Source organism: Salvelinus fontinalis, chromosome 37 (assembly GCF_029448725.1).
Source record: "Salvelinus fontinalis isolate EN_2023a chromosome 37, ASM2944872v1, whole genome shotgun sequence".
In the NCBI taxonomy this organism is placed as follows: Eukaryota; Metazoa; Chordata; class Actinopteri; order Salmoniformes; family Salmonidae; genus Salvelinus; species Salvelinus fontinalis.
This window is the reverse complement of record NC_074701.1, coordinates 15,097,219-15,114,604: the sequence shown is the minus strand read 5'-3', so window position 1 is coordinate 15,114,604 and position 17,386 is coordinate 15,097,219. Positions and strand designations below refer to the sequence as shown.

The following is a 17,386-nucleotide window of genomic DNA, read 5'->3' as shown; positions in this document are numbered from 1 at the left end:
AAACTGAGCAATCGGGGGAGGAGGGCCTTGGTCAGGGAGGTCACCAAGAACCCGATTGTCACTCTGACAGAGCTCCAGAGTTCCTCTGTGCAGATGGGAGAACCTTCCAGAAGGACAACCATCTCTGCAGCACTCCACCAATCAGGCCTTTATGGTAGAGTGGCCAGACAGAAGCCACTCCTCAGTAAAAGGCACATAACAGCCCGCTTGGAGTTTGCTAAAAGGCACCTAAAGACTCTCAGACCACGACAAACAAGATTCTCTGGTCTGATGAAACCAAGATAGAACTCTTTGGCCTGAATGCCAAGCATCACCTCAGAAGGAAACCTGACACCATCCCTTTGGTGAAGCGTGGTGGCAGCATCATGCTGTGGGGATGTTTTTCAGTGGAAGGTACTGGAAGACTAGTCAGGATCAGGGGAAAGATGAACGGAGCACAGTACAGAGGGATAATTGATGAAAACCTACTCCAGAGCGCTCAGGACCTCAGACTGGGGCGAACGTACAGCTTCCAACAGGACAATGACCCTAAGCACATAGCCAAGAGAAATTCAGGAGTGGCTTTGGTACAAGTCTCTGAATGTCCTTGAGTGGCCCAGCCAGAACCCGGACTTGAACCCGATCGAACATCTCTGAGGAGACCTGAAAATAGCTGTGCAGCGACGTTCCCCATCCAACCTGACAGAGCTTGAGTGGATCTGCAGCGAAAAATGGGAGAAAATCCCCAAATACAAGTGTACCAAACTTGTAGTGTCATACCCAAGAAGACTCGATGCTGTAACCACTGCCAAAGGTGCTCCAACAAAGTACTGATTAAAGGGTCTGAATATATATGTAAATGTGATATTTTATTTTTCTCATAAATGTGCAAACATTTCTAAAAACCTGTTTTTGCTTTGTCATTATGGGGTATTGTGTGTAGATTGATGGGAAACAAAAAATGTAATCAATTTTAGAATAAGGCTGTAATGTAACAAAATGTTGAAAAAGTCAAGGGGTCTGAATACTATTGCTGTATCTACTGCTGTACATATCATTCTAGGTATATCTTGTGTAAATAATTCCGGAGTACATACCTTTTAGATTTGCATTTTGATTACTGTTACAGTGCTGTTTGGGTTGTTAATTGGATTTGTGTACTTTTGTGTACTTGTTTGACATTTCACTGCATTGTTAGAAGCAAGTACCATAATAATTTCGCTGCACCCGCTATAACATCTGCTTAACTGTGTATGCGACCGATACACTTTTTTAATTTGATTTTGAACTAGCCTAGCGCTGGAAGGTTTTTGTAGGACATTAGCCTATTTCCTGATAGATTAATCATTTTAGCCAACATAGCTCTATAGAAATAAAATCATATTTAGAGTTAGCAATCCAGCTAAGTGTTTTGAGATCCCACTTCCTCAGGATGCAAATAATATAGGCCAATATGCACAAAAATGTGCATTTTGACAGGTTGCACATCAAAATATCGATCATGCACTTTCTGGATATGTTAGATGAAATAGCTTACTTTTTTATCATAGGCAATTTTTTTTATATATACATACACACACACACACACACACACACACACACACACACACACACACACACACACACACACACACACACACACACACACACACACACACACAGTTCCAGTCAAAAGTTTGGACACACCTACTCTACTCATTCCAGGGTTTTTCTTTATATTTACTATTTTCAACAATGGCACACTTAACCAACATGGCTACCACAGCATCCCATCTGGTTTGCGCTTAGTGGGACTATCACCTCCAGGCTGTGTAAGGGCTATTTTACCTCATGAAGCTAAATGAGAGAATGCCACGAGTGTGTAAAGCTGTCATCAAGGAAAAGGGTGGCTACTTTGAAGAATATAAAATCTAAAATATATTTTGATTTGTTTAACACTTTTTTTTGGTTACTACATGATTCCATATGTGTTATTTCATAGTTTTGATGCCTTCACTAATATTCTACCATGTAGAAAATAGTAAAACATAAATAAAAACCCTTGAATTAGTAGGTGTGTCCAAACTTTTGACTGGTACTGTATACATATTGTAGTATTACATTTTTTCCCCCATATCCCCCCCCCCCCCCCCCCCCCAAAATGATTTATTGTAATTTATCACAGATTGATATTCATAGCAAAAAATGCATCGCAATGTGCATTTTTTTTTTCTCCATATTGTCTGTCTCTACAATACAGTACATTATACTGTAATCTACTGTGCTGTGCTGTACTGTGGTGTGCTTTGCTGTCTCCAAACCGGACCAAATCTGAAAGAATACTAAATGTCTATGTTTGGGTCAAATCAAGGCCGGTCCAGATGTTTGTGGACGTTGAAATCAAGGCCGGTCGGGACCTCACCAAAAAAATATATATATATTTTTTTTTTAAGACGGCCCAAATTTGTCGGCATCGGCCCGTGCATAGTAAATAGCAAGACGATACTTCTTCATACCTGTGCTGTACTAGAAAGGCTTATAGAGTTCAGAATGTCTCTAGAGAAATGGATTGGTACTACCCTGTCCTGATGTTAGAGTGATTAACTGATGACAGATCAATAGACTTATATTCACACAAAAAACTGAATTGTACTGCATCAGAGCATGTGAGAGGAGTTGCGCTGTTGGAAATCCCCCTCCTTGCTCAAGGACCAGTGTTTGCGTACCGCTTCGGTGCTCCATGTCCTTTCCAACCGCTCCGCTAAAAACCGCTCCACTAAAGACCGCTCTACGCTCACAGGAACAAAAAAAAATGCCTTTCCAAATTTGCTCCATTCATTAAAATCACAATTTAACCAACACCCATCTATTTTTGTGACTACCTGGACCTACCATTTGGTTTTGAAGTAAACCATATGGATTTGAATGAAAAGTATTTGAATAAACATGAAAAGGTAAACGTAAGAAGCACACATCATTTCAAATAGGATACATGTCACATTAAACAGCATATAACACTAAATAAGTCAGGAGCCAGACCAGGAGCCTAAGAAGGAACAAAAATGAATTATTTAGGCTATATTATTTCAAGGCTATAGCCTACAAAGAAATACATTGTGAAGCATTTGAGTGTGCGACACAATAGGCTGGTAGAGACATAAAGCGCTCAGCATTTAAACAACATTTTGTTGTATTAATCATTATTGTCTATAAATTGCACATATAGGCTGTGACTTACTTAGAATTAAATGCAAGTTAAACAAAAAATGACTTAGTGCCTTTGAATTCATTCACACTGTTTGGCCAGTGTGTGGCTTCAGGCTCATGCGATGATGCCTGGAGAGCTGGCCAGCAGCAGAGAATATCCTCTCCTCGTGTGCAGAGCCACTGGGGATGCTAATCACCCTTTTTGCCACTCTTGCCAGGCTGGGCAGAGATGCAGAGTTTATTTTTTATATTTTCATACATACATACATACATACATACATACATACATACATACATACATACATACATACATACATACATACATGTAGACCTAAAGGTTTTTAGGCAAAATAACTCAATGCAAAAAAGAAAGCTCCTTGAACGTGGGAATATGCCAGGCCTATTGGGATAAAATCAAGTATGGCCTATTGTATAGATAATGAAACAAAAATGAATGCAACGTTTAAGAGATCTGATTTTTAGTTTATAAATACTTTGCTACAAAGACACACTTAGTTATCTACCCACCTCGTTCCTTTTCTTAGCATGTGCACATAGTAAGTACACCATCATGCTTTCAGGATACGTGTCTTTTCAGATTCCACGTTGATTCTTTAGTTGTGGACTCTACATCACCGCACTCCGTCTCTTGCTCTTGGGCCTCATCTTTGTTAGTCACCTTGATTTAGTGTGTTTTATTAGTTTCTTTATGAAAATATTTCGATAACTCTGTGACTGTAGTAAAAGCAAGGGGCTATAGTAGCAAACAAGGAGACTACAAATGTATGCTGAGCCGGGCATGCCCTGAGCTCGTGAAGTGAGCGCTACTGGAGCAAAGTTGGAGCGGGTGAGAAGGCGGAAGCTCCAGCCTTTGGGAATCTAGCTCTGCTCCAGTCAAATTGTGATCGCTCCGCTCCAGTTCCACTCACATACTCTCCACTGCATCAGTATCAGTACAGTTACAGTGCCTTCAGAAGGTATTCGCACCCCTTGACCTTTTCTACATTTTGTTGTATTAACAGACAGAATTTAAATTGGACTAAATTTAGATTTTTTGGGGTCACTGGCCTACTCACAATACCCCATAATGTCAAAATGGAATTATGTATTTTATATATTTTTTGTCTTGAGTCAATAAGTATTCAACCCCTTTGTTATGACAAGCCTAAATAAGTTCAGCAGTAAAAGTTGGAGTGATGAAATGTCACATAAGTTGCATGGATTCACTCTGTGTGCACAGTAGTGTTTAACATGAATTTTGAATGACTACCTCATCTCTGTAACCCACACATACAATTATCTGTAAGGTCCCTCAGTCGAGCAGTGAATTTCAACCACAAAGACCAGGGAGGTTTTTTAATGCCTTGCAAAGAAGGGCACATAATGGTAGATGGGTGAAAACAATATCCCTTTGAGCATTGTGAAGTTATTAATTACACTTTGGGTGTATTGATACACTATCCTGCCACGACAAAGATTCAGGCATCCTCAGTTGCTAGAGAGGTTTCTGGAGAGGAAGGAAACCGCCCAGAGATTTCACCATGAGACCAATGGTGACTTTAAAACAGTTACCGAGTTTAATGGCTGTGATAGAAGAAAACTGAGGATGAATCAACAACTGTGTAGTTACTACACAGTACTAACATAATTGACAGCGTGAACAGAAGGAAGCCTGTACAGAATATGCATCCTTTGCAACAAGGCACTAAAATAATACTGACATTTTTTTTTTGTTCTGAATATGTGTAACAGTATGTTTTTGACAAATCCAATTCAACACGTTACTGAGTACCACTCTCTATATTTTCATGCTTTTCATGCATAGTGGTGGCTGCATCATGTTATGGGTATGCTTGTAATCATTAAGGACTGGGGAGTTTTTCAGGATAAAGATTAAGGGAATGGAGCTAAGCACAGGCAAAATCCTAGAGGAAAACCTGGTTGTCTGCTTCCCACCAGACACTGGGAGATGAATTCACCTTTCAGCAGGATTGGGAATTTAGCCAGGACACCTGGGTTAACACCCCTACTCTTATGATCTTTTTAGTACCACAGAGTGAGGACACCCATTTAACGTCCCCTCCAAAAGATGTCACCCTACACAGGGCAATGTCCCCAATCATTGCCCTGGGGCATTAGAATATTTATTTTTTTAGACCAGAGGAAAGAGTGCCTCCTACTGGCCCTCCAACACCACTTCCAGCAGCATCTGGTCTCCCATCCAGGGACTAACCAGTACCAACCCTGCTGTCGTGTCTTTGGCTATGCCGGATTAAGTGATATGACATGCTATTCTATAAAATCCTTTCTCTGTAATTAATATTACCTGATTGAGCTAATCATGTAAATGTAATTAACTAGAAAGTCGGGGCACCACGAAACAATATTTATAGAGCAGTTATCTTCCGAATAAACTCTTAAAGACCTAGTAATAATTTACATCAATAGCAGTCAACATTAATCGTCACCTTATTTCAGTCCCATCTGAAAGTTGTAAATTCTTGGTTATCTTCACGAACCCTGGCTAACAAGTTGAATCAGCAATACAAAATTAGGTTTAATTATTTATTTACTAAATACCTAACTAATCACACAGAATTACATATACACAGAATGAATCATACCTTGATTACAAATTATGTCATAAAGGAAAACGTCCCTAGTGGACGGAACAGATATGACAGCTGGTTACACAAAGAAAAGGGGGTTGGGTTTGAGTGAAGGAGCGGGAAGACTGAAGAACAAAGGGAGAAGCAATGTCTCTATCGGGCCGTAGGCAGCTACTCTATTGTAAATACAGAATCTTATCCATTCTAAATTACTGCCCATTTGGAAAAGAAAAATACAATAAATATTTACTCTGAGCTGCGCTTCAATAGGTTGGCGGTAGATGGAAGGCCATGTTGCCCAACAGAGTCCTTTGTCCTTTTAAGAGTGTCTCTGGTGGTGAACGGGAAATGTTGTAGTGTCGTCATTGTGTGGTAGACGGGATACTCTGTCCGTCCTTTCCTTGCCCACGTTTACAGCGGCTTTTAGCCGCTGCTAAGTCAACGGCTAAAAGGTATCACTTCTGTAGCGAATAAGAGTTCAAAGTTCATACCTTTCGCAACCAAAGCTCACGCTGAGGTTGGCTTCGTTCTGTAGTTATTATTTGAATCCTTCTGACATCGGACTGTCATCCTAATGTACCCGGAACAGAAGGTTACATTTTCGTCAAGGGCTTATATAGTGGAGGGAGAAGGGTGTGTTTCATAGTTTATAACCCATGTCTCTTCACAGGGGCGGGCCACTGATTGAGCAGAGCTCAATTCTCAAATTCTCTCATTTGGAAGCTAAAATTACATTTAATCTTTTCACAAATAGTTTAATTTAAATTGCACAACAATTCCATGTGAATCTGATAACTATAATGTGTAGACTTTCCCAGATACAGTTTATGTCGTCCTGTCATCAGTCATAATGTCTCAGATGACAACCGAACTGAACATACCTGTGAACATAATATAACCGAACCGAACATAATCATTAAGTACCAACGCATATTTTCAACTGGTTCTATTACCGAAATATGGTTGCTGTCCTTCCACTTGTTTGATGTTCACAGACTCTCTATCTCTAACAAAGGCTATTCAAGCGTCCCTCAGTAGTCAAGAGAGAGGGAAGGGAGAAAGGTATTGGTGGGACAACTGGTGGGACAAATTGGTGGGACAAATTTGGTGGTTTGGGTGGTTTTATTTGGCCTCCCAAGTTTTCTGAGCATAATGGACTGTAAAAAAAAAAAAAAAAAAAGGAAATCAGCTCCAATTTAATTTAACGCATAATAGAGACACACGTGATCGTATACAAATGTAAGCAAGGTTTGAAATGGTGTTTTTTGAAATGTTTTTTTGTTTCGTGAATAAAACAATTATTCACGATTCGGTAGCATCCACATTAATGTAGAAGTGATTAGAAACATATTATTATTTACAGTAAAAGTGATTCCAAAATGACACAATACATTACTTATCATTCATTTCTGTTGGGCAGAAAATATTCTGAAACACAACCAAAACAAACAGCAAATCATCCAAAACGTTTGTGGAGTTAAAAGCTTGATGTAATCATTGAGTGCTAGGAATATGGGACCAAATACTAAACTGTTGACTACTTTAATACACATAAGTGTGTCTCAATACTTTTGGTCCTCTAAAATGTGGATAATATTTACAAAAGTACTCTAAACGGTTCACCCAATATGGATTGAAATACCCTCAAATTAAAGCTGACAGTCTGCACTTTAACCTCAAAGTCATTGTATCATTTCAAATCCAAAAGTTCTGGAGTACAGAGCCAAAACAACCATTGTCACTGTCCCAATACTTATGAAGCGTTCTGCTTTACTGATAGAGATGGTACACCATCCTCATGTACAGATGATAACCGACCATTTCAGCCCCTCCACATCCTCAGACTCCCGTCTTTCCCCTTCAGTCGCGCAAGTTTAAAACGGTTGTCTTAAGGCAATTTTACACACTGTTATGAAGGGATCAATAAACTATCAAGCACGGCGGCTAAATAACAGTCATTATTAAGGAAGCGCTGAGTGAATTGATTTGACACGGACTTTGAGAAGTTGATCTCCTTTTTAACTGGTTGTTCTTTCGGATTAGCAGCAGAGTGATGGGAAATGGCACAACATAAATCCGGGGGTGCGTTCAGTTCGGCTCAATGTTTACTACGTTTGTGTGACTGTTTGTACTAAACGACACAATTCCCCAAAACAGTGGGCAGCATTCTTATTATGAAATACGTCTGCTCTCGTTTGATGGGTGTGGCGTGGTGTAGCCTGATCAATTTAAATTTGACCATTTTTAAATTGCAAAACTCATGCAGTACACCCTACACGAACGATCGTCCTCTGGGCCACCATAATCATGCCGTACTTGAAATGGTCGTACAGTACAATTTCCTTTGACTTAAACGTTTAACACCGTTCTGTCGTACTGAATGCACCCCGGGTGTAGAATCCATTGTTTGACCTGTGACCTCAAACTTTAGTTACTCGTATGTCTTCTGTTCTGAGAGACGTTACTTAGAGAATCCCTCCCTATCTGTCTGTCCCCCCCTCTTCCTCTTCCATTTTTGTCTCTCTCTCTCTTTCTCATGGCTGTTCCTCTGTTCCCTTTGTTATCTGTGTCTGTCTGACTGTCTGTCAATCTCTGTCACTCTGCCTCTCTCTGTCATTCGCTTTCTATCTGCAAGGGCTGCTCCTCTGTCACCACATCACCATGGCAACGTCATGTCACTCTGTCCCTGTTGCCGGCTGTCTGTATCTTTAATTACGTTCAGACAAAAGTCAGTGTCCTGTGTTTTTTCTGTCTTCTTCTTTTTCACATTCTCCCCGTCGCAACGTCCCTCCCAGCTCGGGCTGCGTGATTAGCGTTCGTCGGAGGGATTTGCATAAGAACAGTGAGACCGTGGCGGCGGCGCTGTGGCATAGGAGACCCCAGGAGAGATTAGCGACATTAGCATGCTGGAGCCTACAGGGCTCAAGCTACAGCTAATGGTGTCTATGCTGGAGATTGTCTGACTTGTTCTACTACTCACACTCAGGCTCTATACAAAGAAACATGGACAGTTGGAGGTTGGACACAGGTTTCCTATGGACCTAGTACTTACTCTGTCCTTAACCTAGCCCAGGTCTGGGGACCCTAAGTTCAAGTCTATTTAGTGTTAGTGTTACAAGAGCTGCTTGTTTGCCAAGGGGCTTGTCTTGATTTCTTGTCCGCCTATGGGGTCGTTGGCTTGGGGATTTTGTATGCCTTTGACAGGAAAGGGAAATACATGAATTCATCTCAATACCCATACCACTAAACACATCTGACCCCAGAGATGAGATTGAGCTGATCAATCATTCTCATTTCTCTTTCCCTCTCATCTTTTTCTCTCCCTTTCCTTACCAATTTTCTTCACGTCTATTTTCTCCCTCTCTTTCTATCTCTAGCTGGCTGCCCAGACTCTCTCATAACGGAGTTGCATCACTTCCGGGCCCTAGGTGATGAGCAGGTGAGTCCTGAACAGTGTACCCAAACAAACAACTCCAGCCAAACTCCTATCCTATCTAGAGGGAAGCTAGCATCCCCACTGCCACCCAGCCTCAACCTCAGCCCTCCTGTCTCACTCAGGTCACATGGGAAATATGCTCCTTGTCTCTCTGTCACATCTAACAGTGCTTTAATTGTCTCATCTGGTGCTATAATACAGTGTATGCCACTATCCTGGTGTTGCAAGTTCCATGCTCTACAAACTGCGCTACCAGCCCACCCTTCAACTAGCCTAACATCCGTCCCAAATGAGCAACAACTCTCTCTCCATCCATCTCACAGCACCTCAGCCAGGAAGAGCAGGAGTCGTTTTTAAGAGGGAGTGTCTGATTTTCTACTCTACCACTCAATACTCTTCATTCACCCCCTCTGCCAGGGGCATTCAAATCTTACCCTACAAGGTAGTGGAAAGCAGTGGATCTGGCTTTGATTTTGAGTGCCCTATACTCCTCCTTATCCTCAACACTTCTATACTTCCACTGTAAAGGAGTGTCATTTTGAAGTAGCTTACTAATAAGGAAAATGATAAACAATAAGGACCAACCGCCGTTGTTGACTCCTGAGACTCTTCAGGCAAACACACTCTCTTCAACATTATTTCAATTTACTCCGACATAGGATTAGCACATTTGCAATAATAAACATAATGAAGTGATGAAACAATGCTCCTGTTGCATGAGTGAGTTATTGTCGGGGCTTTGAATTGTGAATATGAATGCATAGCCAACTCTAAGCTTGCCCTGTGGTTCCATTGCTCAGTGAAACGTGCCATTCTGAAAGCATAAGGGATGTGAACCGGATGGTTACAAGCCCCTTCTGAGCTGGGCCTTTATGCCGATGTATGATTGAGGCATGCATCAATTAGCCTTTGTCACAGAGACACAATTAGCATGACTATGTGTCTGGTCATAATGCTGTGGTTGTGTGTATATTGTGTGTGCATATGCATGAGTGCACCTCTCTTTTGCCCCCGCCTTTTTCTTTCTCTCTCAATACATTTCAATAAAATGATGCTTAAAGACATGAAATGCCATATTGTCAAAGCGGAAATTCATATACTTCAAATCCATCAAAAATGGATAATGAAATAATGAATGAATCTCTCTCTGTGTATATCAGTATGAGCGGTACCAGCAGTATGCAGCCGAGGAGTGTCTCCTCCAGATGGGAGGAGTGTTGTGTCCAGCCCCTGGATGTGGAGCAGGACTGCTGCCGGAGGAGGACAAGAGGATGATCCAGTGTCTGCTCAGCAACGGTTTGGGATGCGGGGTGAGACATGCATATGCGCAAGCACACAACATGTGAAAATATGTAATTATAAAACTAGTTACATGATGTTCTCTAATTAGCCACCCGATTTAAAGATTTGGAAATAGTATACATTAGTGCTGACTGATTGCATGTTTGCAAACACCACCATCTTCATCACAGGGGAGCAGAATTGGGGTCGCAGAGAGAGAGAGAGAGAGAGAGAGAGAGAGAGAGAGAGAGAGAGAGAGAGAGAGAGGAGAGAGAGAGAGAGAGAGAGAGAGAGAGAGAGAGAGAGAGAGAGAGAGAGAGAGAGAGAGAGAGAGAGAGAGAGAGAGGAGAGAGAGAGAGAGAGAGAGAGAGAGAGAGAGAGAGAGAGAGAGAGAGAGAGAGAGAGAGGAGAGAGGGAGAGAGAGAGAGAGAGAGAGAGAGAGAGAGAGAGAGAGAGAGAGAGTGTGTGTGTGTCAGGTGACATTGAAGGGGTATGTGCGCACATTCATTCCAGTCCATCCAGAGGTCTGTGGGAAGCAGATAAAGCTTTTATAAGTGTCAGGCTGCTACTTTAAGACAAGGGTCCTATCACTTTAACACTCCCCCAGATGCAGTTCTCTTTTGGGGGGGGGGGGTGCTCAAAGCCTTAGGATACTGGTGAGCTGGCTTCTCTTAAAAGACACCACATACAGAAATCAATATTGCCCGCCTCCCTGTCTTTTTCATGTCCTCCCTGCTAGTGTTTGTGAACTGGCTTTAGGAGCCCCTTGCTGCAGCTCTGGTACGACGTACAGCTCATCAGAGGAGACCTGTAAACATGCAATAGGACATTTTATCTCTGTGGACCATGCAGGTCCTAGTCTCGTCGACCAGCCGGCTCTCGGTTGCAATTAGCCTGGGGACGAGGTTAAACGAGCCCTAGCACTGAATCTGAACGCAGACATGGGAGGTGGGCTGTAGGGTTGGATAGGGAGAACTGCAGGGTGGGTGTTCGTATAGTGTGTGTCTGTCTGTCTGTGTTAAAGAGATGATGGTGAAATATTCCTCTGTCTTTGGGACTCCAATGTGTCTGTGTGATTTTTAGTTAGCAGGTGTACAGCAAGACAGTATCTTTGTTTTGTGTCCTGAGTGACGTGATTGTGTGAGAGTCAGAGACTCTTTCTTCTGACAGTGCCTTCAGAAAGTATTCATACCCCTGGACTTTTTCCACATTTTGTTGTGTTACAAAGTGGTTTAAAAATGGATGTAATTGTCATTTTTCTGTCAACGATCTACACAAAATATTAAAAGAAAAGAAAAAATCTAACATTTGTATAAATTGTCTGAGAAATATAACACTAATATATCTTGATTAGGTAAGTATTCAACCCCCTGAGTCAATACATGTTAGAATCAACTTTGGCAGTGAGTCTTTCTGGGTCTCTGAGTTTTCCACACCTGGATTGTGCAACATTTGCCCGTTATTCTTTTTTAAATGATTCAAGCTCTGTCAAATTGGTTGTTTAATCCTTGCCAGACAACTATTTTAAGGTCTTGCCATACATTTTCAAGCTGATTTAAGTCAAAACAGTAACTCTGCCACTCAGGAACTTTCGCTGTCTTCTTGGTGAGCAACTCCAATGTAGATTTGGCCTTGCGTTTTAAGTTATTGTCCTGCTAAAAGCTAAATTCATCTCCCAGTGTCTGGTGGAAAGCAGACTGAACCAGGTTTTCCTCTAGGATTTTGCCTGTGCTTAGCTCCATTCCCTTTATTTTTTATCCTGAAAAAGTTCCCAGTCCTTAACGATTACAAGCATACCCATAACATGATGCAGCCACCCCTATGCTTGAAAATCGGTAGTGTGGAACTCAGTAATATGTTGTATTGGATTTGCCCCAAACATTGCCAAATTTTTTGCAGTATTACTGTAGTGCCTTGTTGAAAACAAGATGCATGTTTTGGAATATTTTTATTCTGTACAGGCTTCCTTCTTTTCACTCTGTCAATTAGGTTAGTATTGAGGAGTAACTAACATGTTGATCCATCCTTAGTTTTCTCCTATCACAGCCATTAAACTCTGTAACTGTGGTGAAATCCCTGAGTGGTTTCCTTCCTCTCTGGCAACTGAGTTAGGAAGGACTCCAGACGCCTGCATCTTTGTAGTGACTGGGTGTACACCATCCATTGATTGATACACCATCCAAAGTGCAATTAATAACTTCACCATGCTCAAAGGGATATTCAATGTCTGTTTGGAGCCCTTCTTTGTGAGGCACCTCCCTGGTCTTTGTGGTTGAATCTGTGTTTGAAATGTACTGCTAGACCTTACAATTATATTTATGTGTGTGGTACAAAAATCATCTTAAATGCCATTATTGTACACAGAGTGAGTCCATGCAACTTATTATGTGACTTGTTAAAACTTCTTATGGGCAGGTGGGACGGTAGCGTCAGCTGTGTCAGATTTCAAAAAGGCTTTACGGCGAAAGCATACCATGCAAATATCTGAGGACAACGCCCCGCTTACAAAAGCATACAAACATTTTGAAGACAAGTAGAGGAGTCACGAAAGTCAGAAATAGCGATAAAATTAATCACTTACCTTTGATGAGCTTCATCTGGTTGTTGTCACAAGAGTCCCGGTTACACAATAAATGTTTGTTTTGTTCGATAAAGTCCCTCTTTATGTCCCAAAAACTCAGTTTTGTTGGCGCGTTTTGTTCAGTAATCCACTGGCTCAATGGCGGTCACAACATGCAGACGAATACATCCAAATAGTACCGGTAAAGTTCGTCGAAACATGTCAAACAATGTTTTTTATTCATCCTCAGGTTGTCTGTCTTTATAATCGATAATATTTCAACCGGACAATAGCGTACTCAATACAAAGGAAAAAGAACGGAGGGCCCGGTCGCGCGCGCAAAAAGCTCTGGTTCATTTGACCGACCACTCAGAAAATGTTGTCATTCTTCCTCATTTTTCAGAATAAAAGCATGAAACAATGTCTAAAGACTGTTGACAGCTAGTGGAAGCCATAGGAACTGCAATCTAGGTCCTAACCCATGACATACTGTACAGGCATACAGGCAATGACATACAGGCAATGGAAAAGTAACCACATCAAAAATATCCCACTTCCTGGATGGATTTTCCTCAGGTTTTTGCCTGCCATATCGGTTCTGTTATACTCACAGACATTATTTTAACAGTTTTGGAAACTTTAGAGTGTTGTCTATCCATACTACCATGCATATGCATATCCTAGGTTCTGGGCCTGAGTAACAGGCAGTTTACATTGGGCACCTCATTCATCCAAAATTCTAAATACTGTCCCCTACCCAAGAGAGGCTAAGCAACGTTTTCCTCCTGAACTTATTTAGGCTTGCCATAACAAAGAGGTTTAATACTTATTAACTCAAGACATTTCAGGTTTTTATTTTTCATTCATTTGTAAAAATGTCAAACATCATTCCACTTTGACATTATAGGGTATTGTGTGACCAGTGACAAAATGATTTCAATTCATTTAAATTCAGGCTGTAACACAACAAAATGTAGAAAATGTCAAGGGGTGTGAATGCTTTCTGAATGCACTTTATATGAGAGAGAGAGAGATGAAGCGAGAGATTGAGAGAAAGGAAGGGTGTCAGGGAGGGCAGAAGGGGAAGACTTTGCCATCAGTAAGCTCTCTCACAGAGCTCTTCTTAGAGCTTCACTAGAATGCTCTCATTTAGAAGAGTTCCCAGTGCTGCTGTTCACCCTCAGTTCAAAACTTCACATGTGCCATATGATTCTGTACTGAGACACACTGCAGTGTGCTGAATCTACATTACAGTATGATATCCACCCGCTACTGAGCAACAGCACAGGGCTGCACATCACTTAATGTTTCATTCAGTTGACTTACAAAGGCTATGTCAGTTTTTGTGAGTGTGTGTGTGTGTGTATGTTTACCCTCTGAGGGTGCTGTCTGGGGTGCTGTGATCCGTTGTGTTGCTCAGTGAAGGGAGGCGAGGGGAAATGGGTTTGTCAGCCACCGGAACCCTGCTGCAACCCCTCATGAGTCTTCCACACTCCACTGGGCAGCTCTGTCTCTGTACCAGCCACGCAACCCACCCACTGGCCAACCCTCAACCCAGCCGCAAACCTTAGCCCCACCCGGCCCAACTCAGCTAGACAAATGACTTAAACTTAGAGGTGAGGATTTTCTCCTGACCAAGAGACCTGATCAGGGGGAAAAGAGACCTGTCATAGGCTCTTGCTGTCATATAGTTATAATTTGAGTTTATTACAACAGTAGTGATATGAAGCTTCTGCTGAAGTGAGACTTAAGACAAGTTACTGTTGAATGTTGCAGAAAACCATTCAAAATGACTTCACAGACAATCAGGTCACCGTGCTACAGTGCAGTGTAGTGACGAGTCCTGAGACTCCTCACTTCTCATCGCCTCGTGTCTCAGACAAGCTTTGGTGCATACGCCACTGGCGTTTGATGAAGCGACTGTTCAGAGTTCTCTGCCGAAGATGATGATGGAGGCTCATCTGAGGGAAGAGTGGGAAAGAACGAGGGAGGGGGAGGAAGAAAGCGCCTGTCAGAAGCGCTCCTCTTCTCCCCTCGTCTCATCACAGGCGGCGCTATGCAGGAGTTTGGAAACAAAGAGGCGTCTGTCTCCCAGACCTGAGAGGAGAGCTGCTATCAGTCACACTTAAAAACAGCAGATAATAAAAGAAAGAAACAGCGACAAGCCCCCTCTCCTTCAAAACTCCAGCACCTTTGATGAAGTGCAAAATCACTGTTGCGCTTCAAAAGATGGAGTCGAGCTAAAAATACAAAGCATCTTCTAGATTCCTTGTTAATCCCTGTTGTGGAAGGATTTGGTGTATCAGCTCCCTACTTCCACATGCAGGCTGGCTGGCTCCTAGTGGGGGAGCGTATAGAGATGGCGCCACCCAGTGTCTATCTTAGGAACTTGTATACAACCTGTGGGAGAAGATACAGCCAGTCATTAAATGCCTTGAAACCAGGGGTGCGTCTTAATAGTAAAAAAAATGACTTCATCTCCACGTCTCCTTTCCTTCACCTGCAGGGTTGTGATGGAACTATACCGATGAAAGCAAATTCATGGCTGGCGTCCATTGGAAAGGAATGGGAGCCACTATAGAGTATTAAGAAGCATCCCAGTTCAGGTTTTCAGTGTGACTAAATGGATCATATTATTAAGGCAACATTTTGTGTGTCTTCTTGCAGTTTGTGTTCTGCCGTGACTGTAAGGAAGGATTCCATGAGGGGGAATGTCGTGTGAGGTCATCACCTGTCTCAGGAGGAGCCCTGCAGGTAACTGAGCCAATCAGCTGTGTGCTGCCCACTGTTGCACTGTCTCTGCTGCCCCCTACAGTCCACATGACCAGCATTAGTATCTAAAATGGGGACACTGAAACATACTTGTAATGGCTTGTAACAGTTCATAATTCAGAGTTGTGAGTAAAGATTAATTTTGAGATATTATATGTTTTATGTATGACTTGAGTTTTAAAACATGCCACAAGATGGCATTCCTAAATCAACCAAATTTCATCACACCCCCACCCCTGGTCTGGTCTCTCTATACTCTTTCCCTTGACCTCCCGCCCCAGGGTTATGTAGTGGACGAGGAGGCAGCTCTTCAGGCTCGGTGGGAGCAGGCCTCGCAGGAGACTATAGACGAGACCACCCGTCCATGTCCACATTGCAAGGTCCCAGTGGAGAAGAGTGGTAAGGCACTGTTTCTCCATCCATCCATTTCACTCCATCCATTCTCTGATCCTTATTCCAATATATACACACACTACCGGTCAAAAGTTTTAGAACACCTACTCATTCAAGGGTTTTTCTTTATTTTTACTATTTTCTACATTGTAGCATAATTGTGAAGTCATCAACATGATGAAATAACACATATGGAATCATTTAGTAACCAAAAAAGTGTTAAACAAATCAAAATAGATTTTATATTTGAGATTCTTCAAATAACCAGCTTTGCACATGATTGGCATTCTCTCAACCAGCTTCATGAGGTAGTCACCTGGAATTCATTTCAATTAACAGGTGTGCCTTCTTAAAAGCTAAATTGTGGAATTTCTTTCCTTCTTAATGCGTTTGAGCCAATCAGTTGTGTTGTGACAAGGTTGGGGGGTATACAGAAGATAGCCCTATTTGGTAAAAGAGCAAGTCCATATTATGGCAAGAACAGCTCAAATAAGCAAACAGTCCATCATTACTTTAAGTCATGAAGGTCAGTCAATCCGGAACATTTCAAGAATTTCTTCAAGTGCAGTCGCAAAAACCATCAAGTGCTATGATGAAACTGGCTCTCATGAGGAATAGAAGACCCAGAGTTACCTCTGCTGCAGAGGATAAGTTCATTAGAGTTACCAGCCTCAGAAATTGCAGCTCAAATAAATGCTTCAGGGTTCAAGTAAGAGACACATCTCAACATCAACTGTTCGGAGGAGACTGGGCGAATCAGGCCTTCATGATCAAATTGCTGCAAAGAAACCACTACTAAAGGACACCAATAAGAAGATGAGACTTGCTTGGGCCAAGAAACATGAGCAATGGACATTGGACCAGTGGAAATTTGTCCTTTGGTCTGGAGTCCAAATTGGAGACTTTTGGTTCCAACCTCCGTGTCTTTGTGAGACGAGGCGTGGATGAACGGATGATCTACGCATGTGTATTTCCCACCACAGAGCATGGAGGGGGAGGTGTAATAGTGTGGGGGTGCTTTGCTGGTGACACTGTCTGTGATTTATTTAGAATTAAAGGCACACTTAACCAGCATGGCTACCACAGCATTCTGCAGAGATACGCCATCCCATCTGGTTTGGGATTAGTGGGACTATCATTTGTTTTTCAACATGTCAATGACCCAACACA

General features: G+C 42.0%; 1 protein-coding gene across 1 annotated transcript in view; it reads left to right on the top strand.

Annotated features, from left to right (window-relative positions):
- prkn (parkin RBR E3 ubiquitin protein ligase) overlaps positions 1-17,386 on the top strand; it is an 89,907-nt gene that overhangs the window by 71,647 nt on the left and 874 nt on the right. The window contains exons 8-11 of the mRNA XM_055902072.1: positions 9,152-9,213; positions 10,371-10,520; positions 15,719-15,805; positions 16,105-16,222. Of these exons, the coding sequence (XP_055758047.1) occupies positions 9,152-9,213; positions 10,371-10,520; positions 15,719-15,805; positions 16,105-16,222 (417 nt within the window). The remainder of the gene's footprint in view (positions 1-9,151; positions 9,214-10,370; positions 10,521-15,718; positions 15,806-16,104; positions 16,223-17,386) is intronic.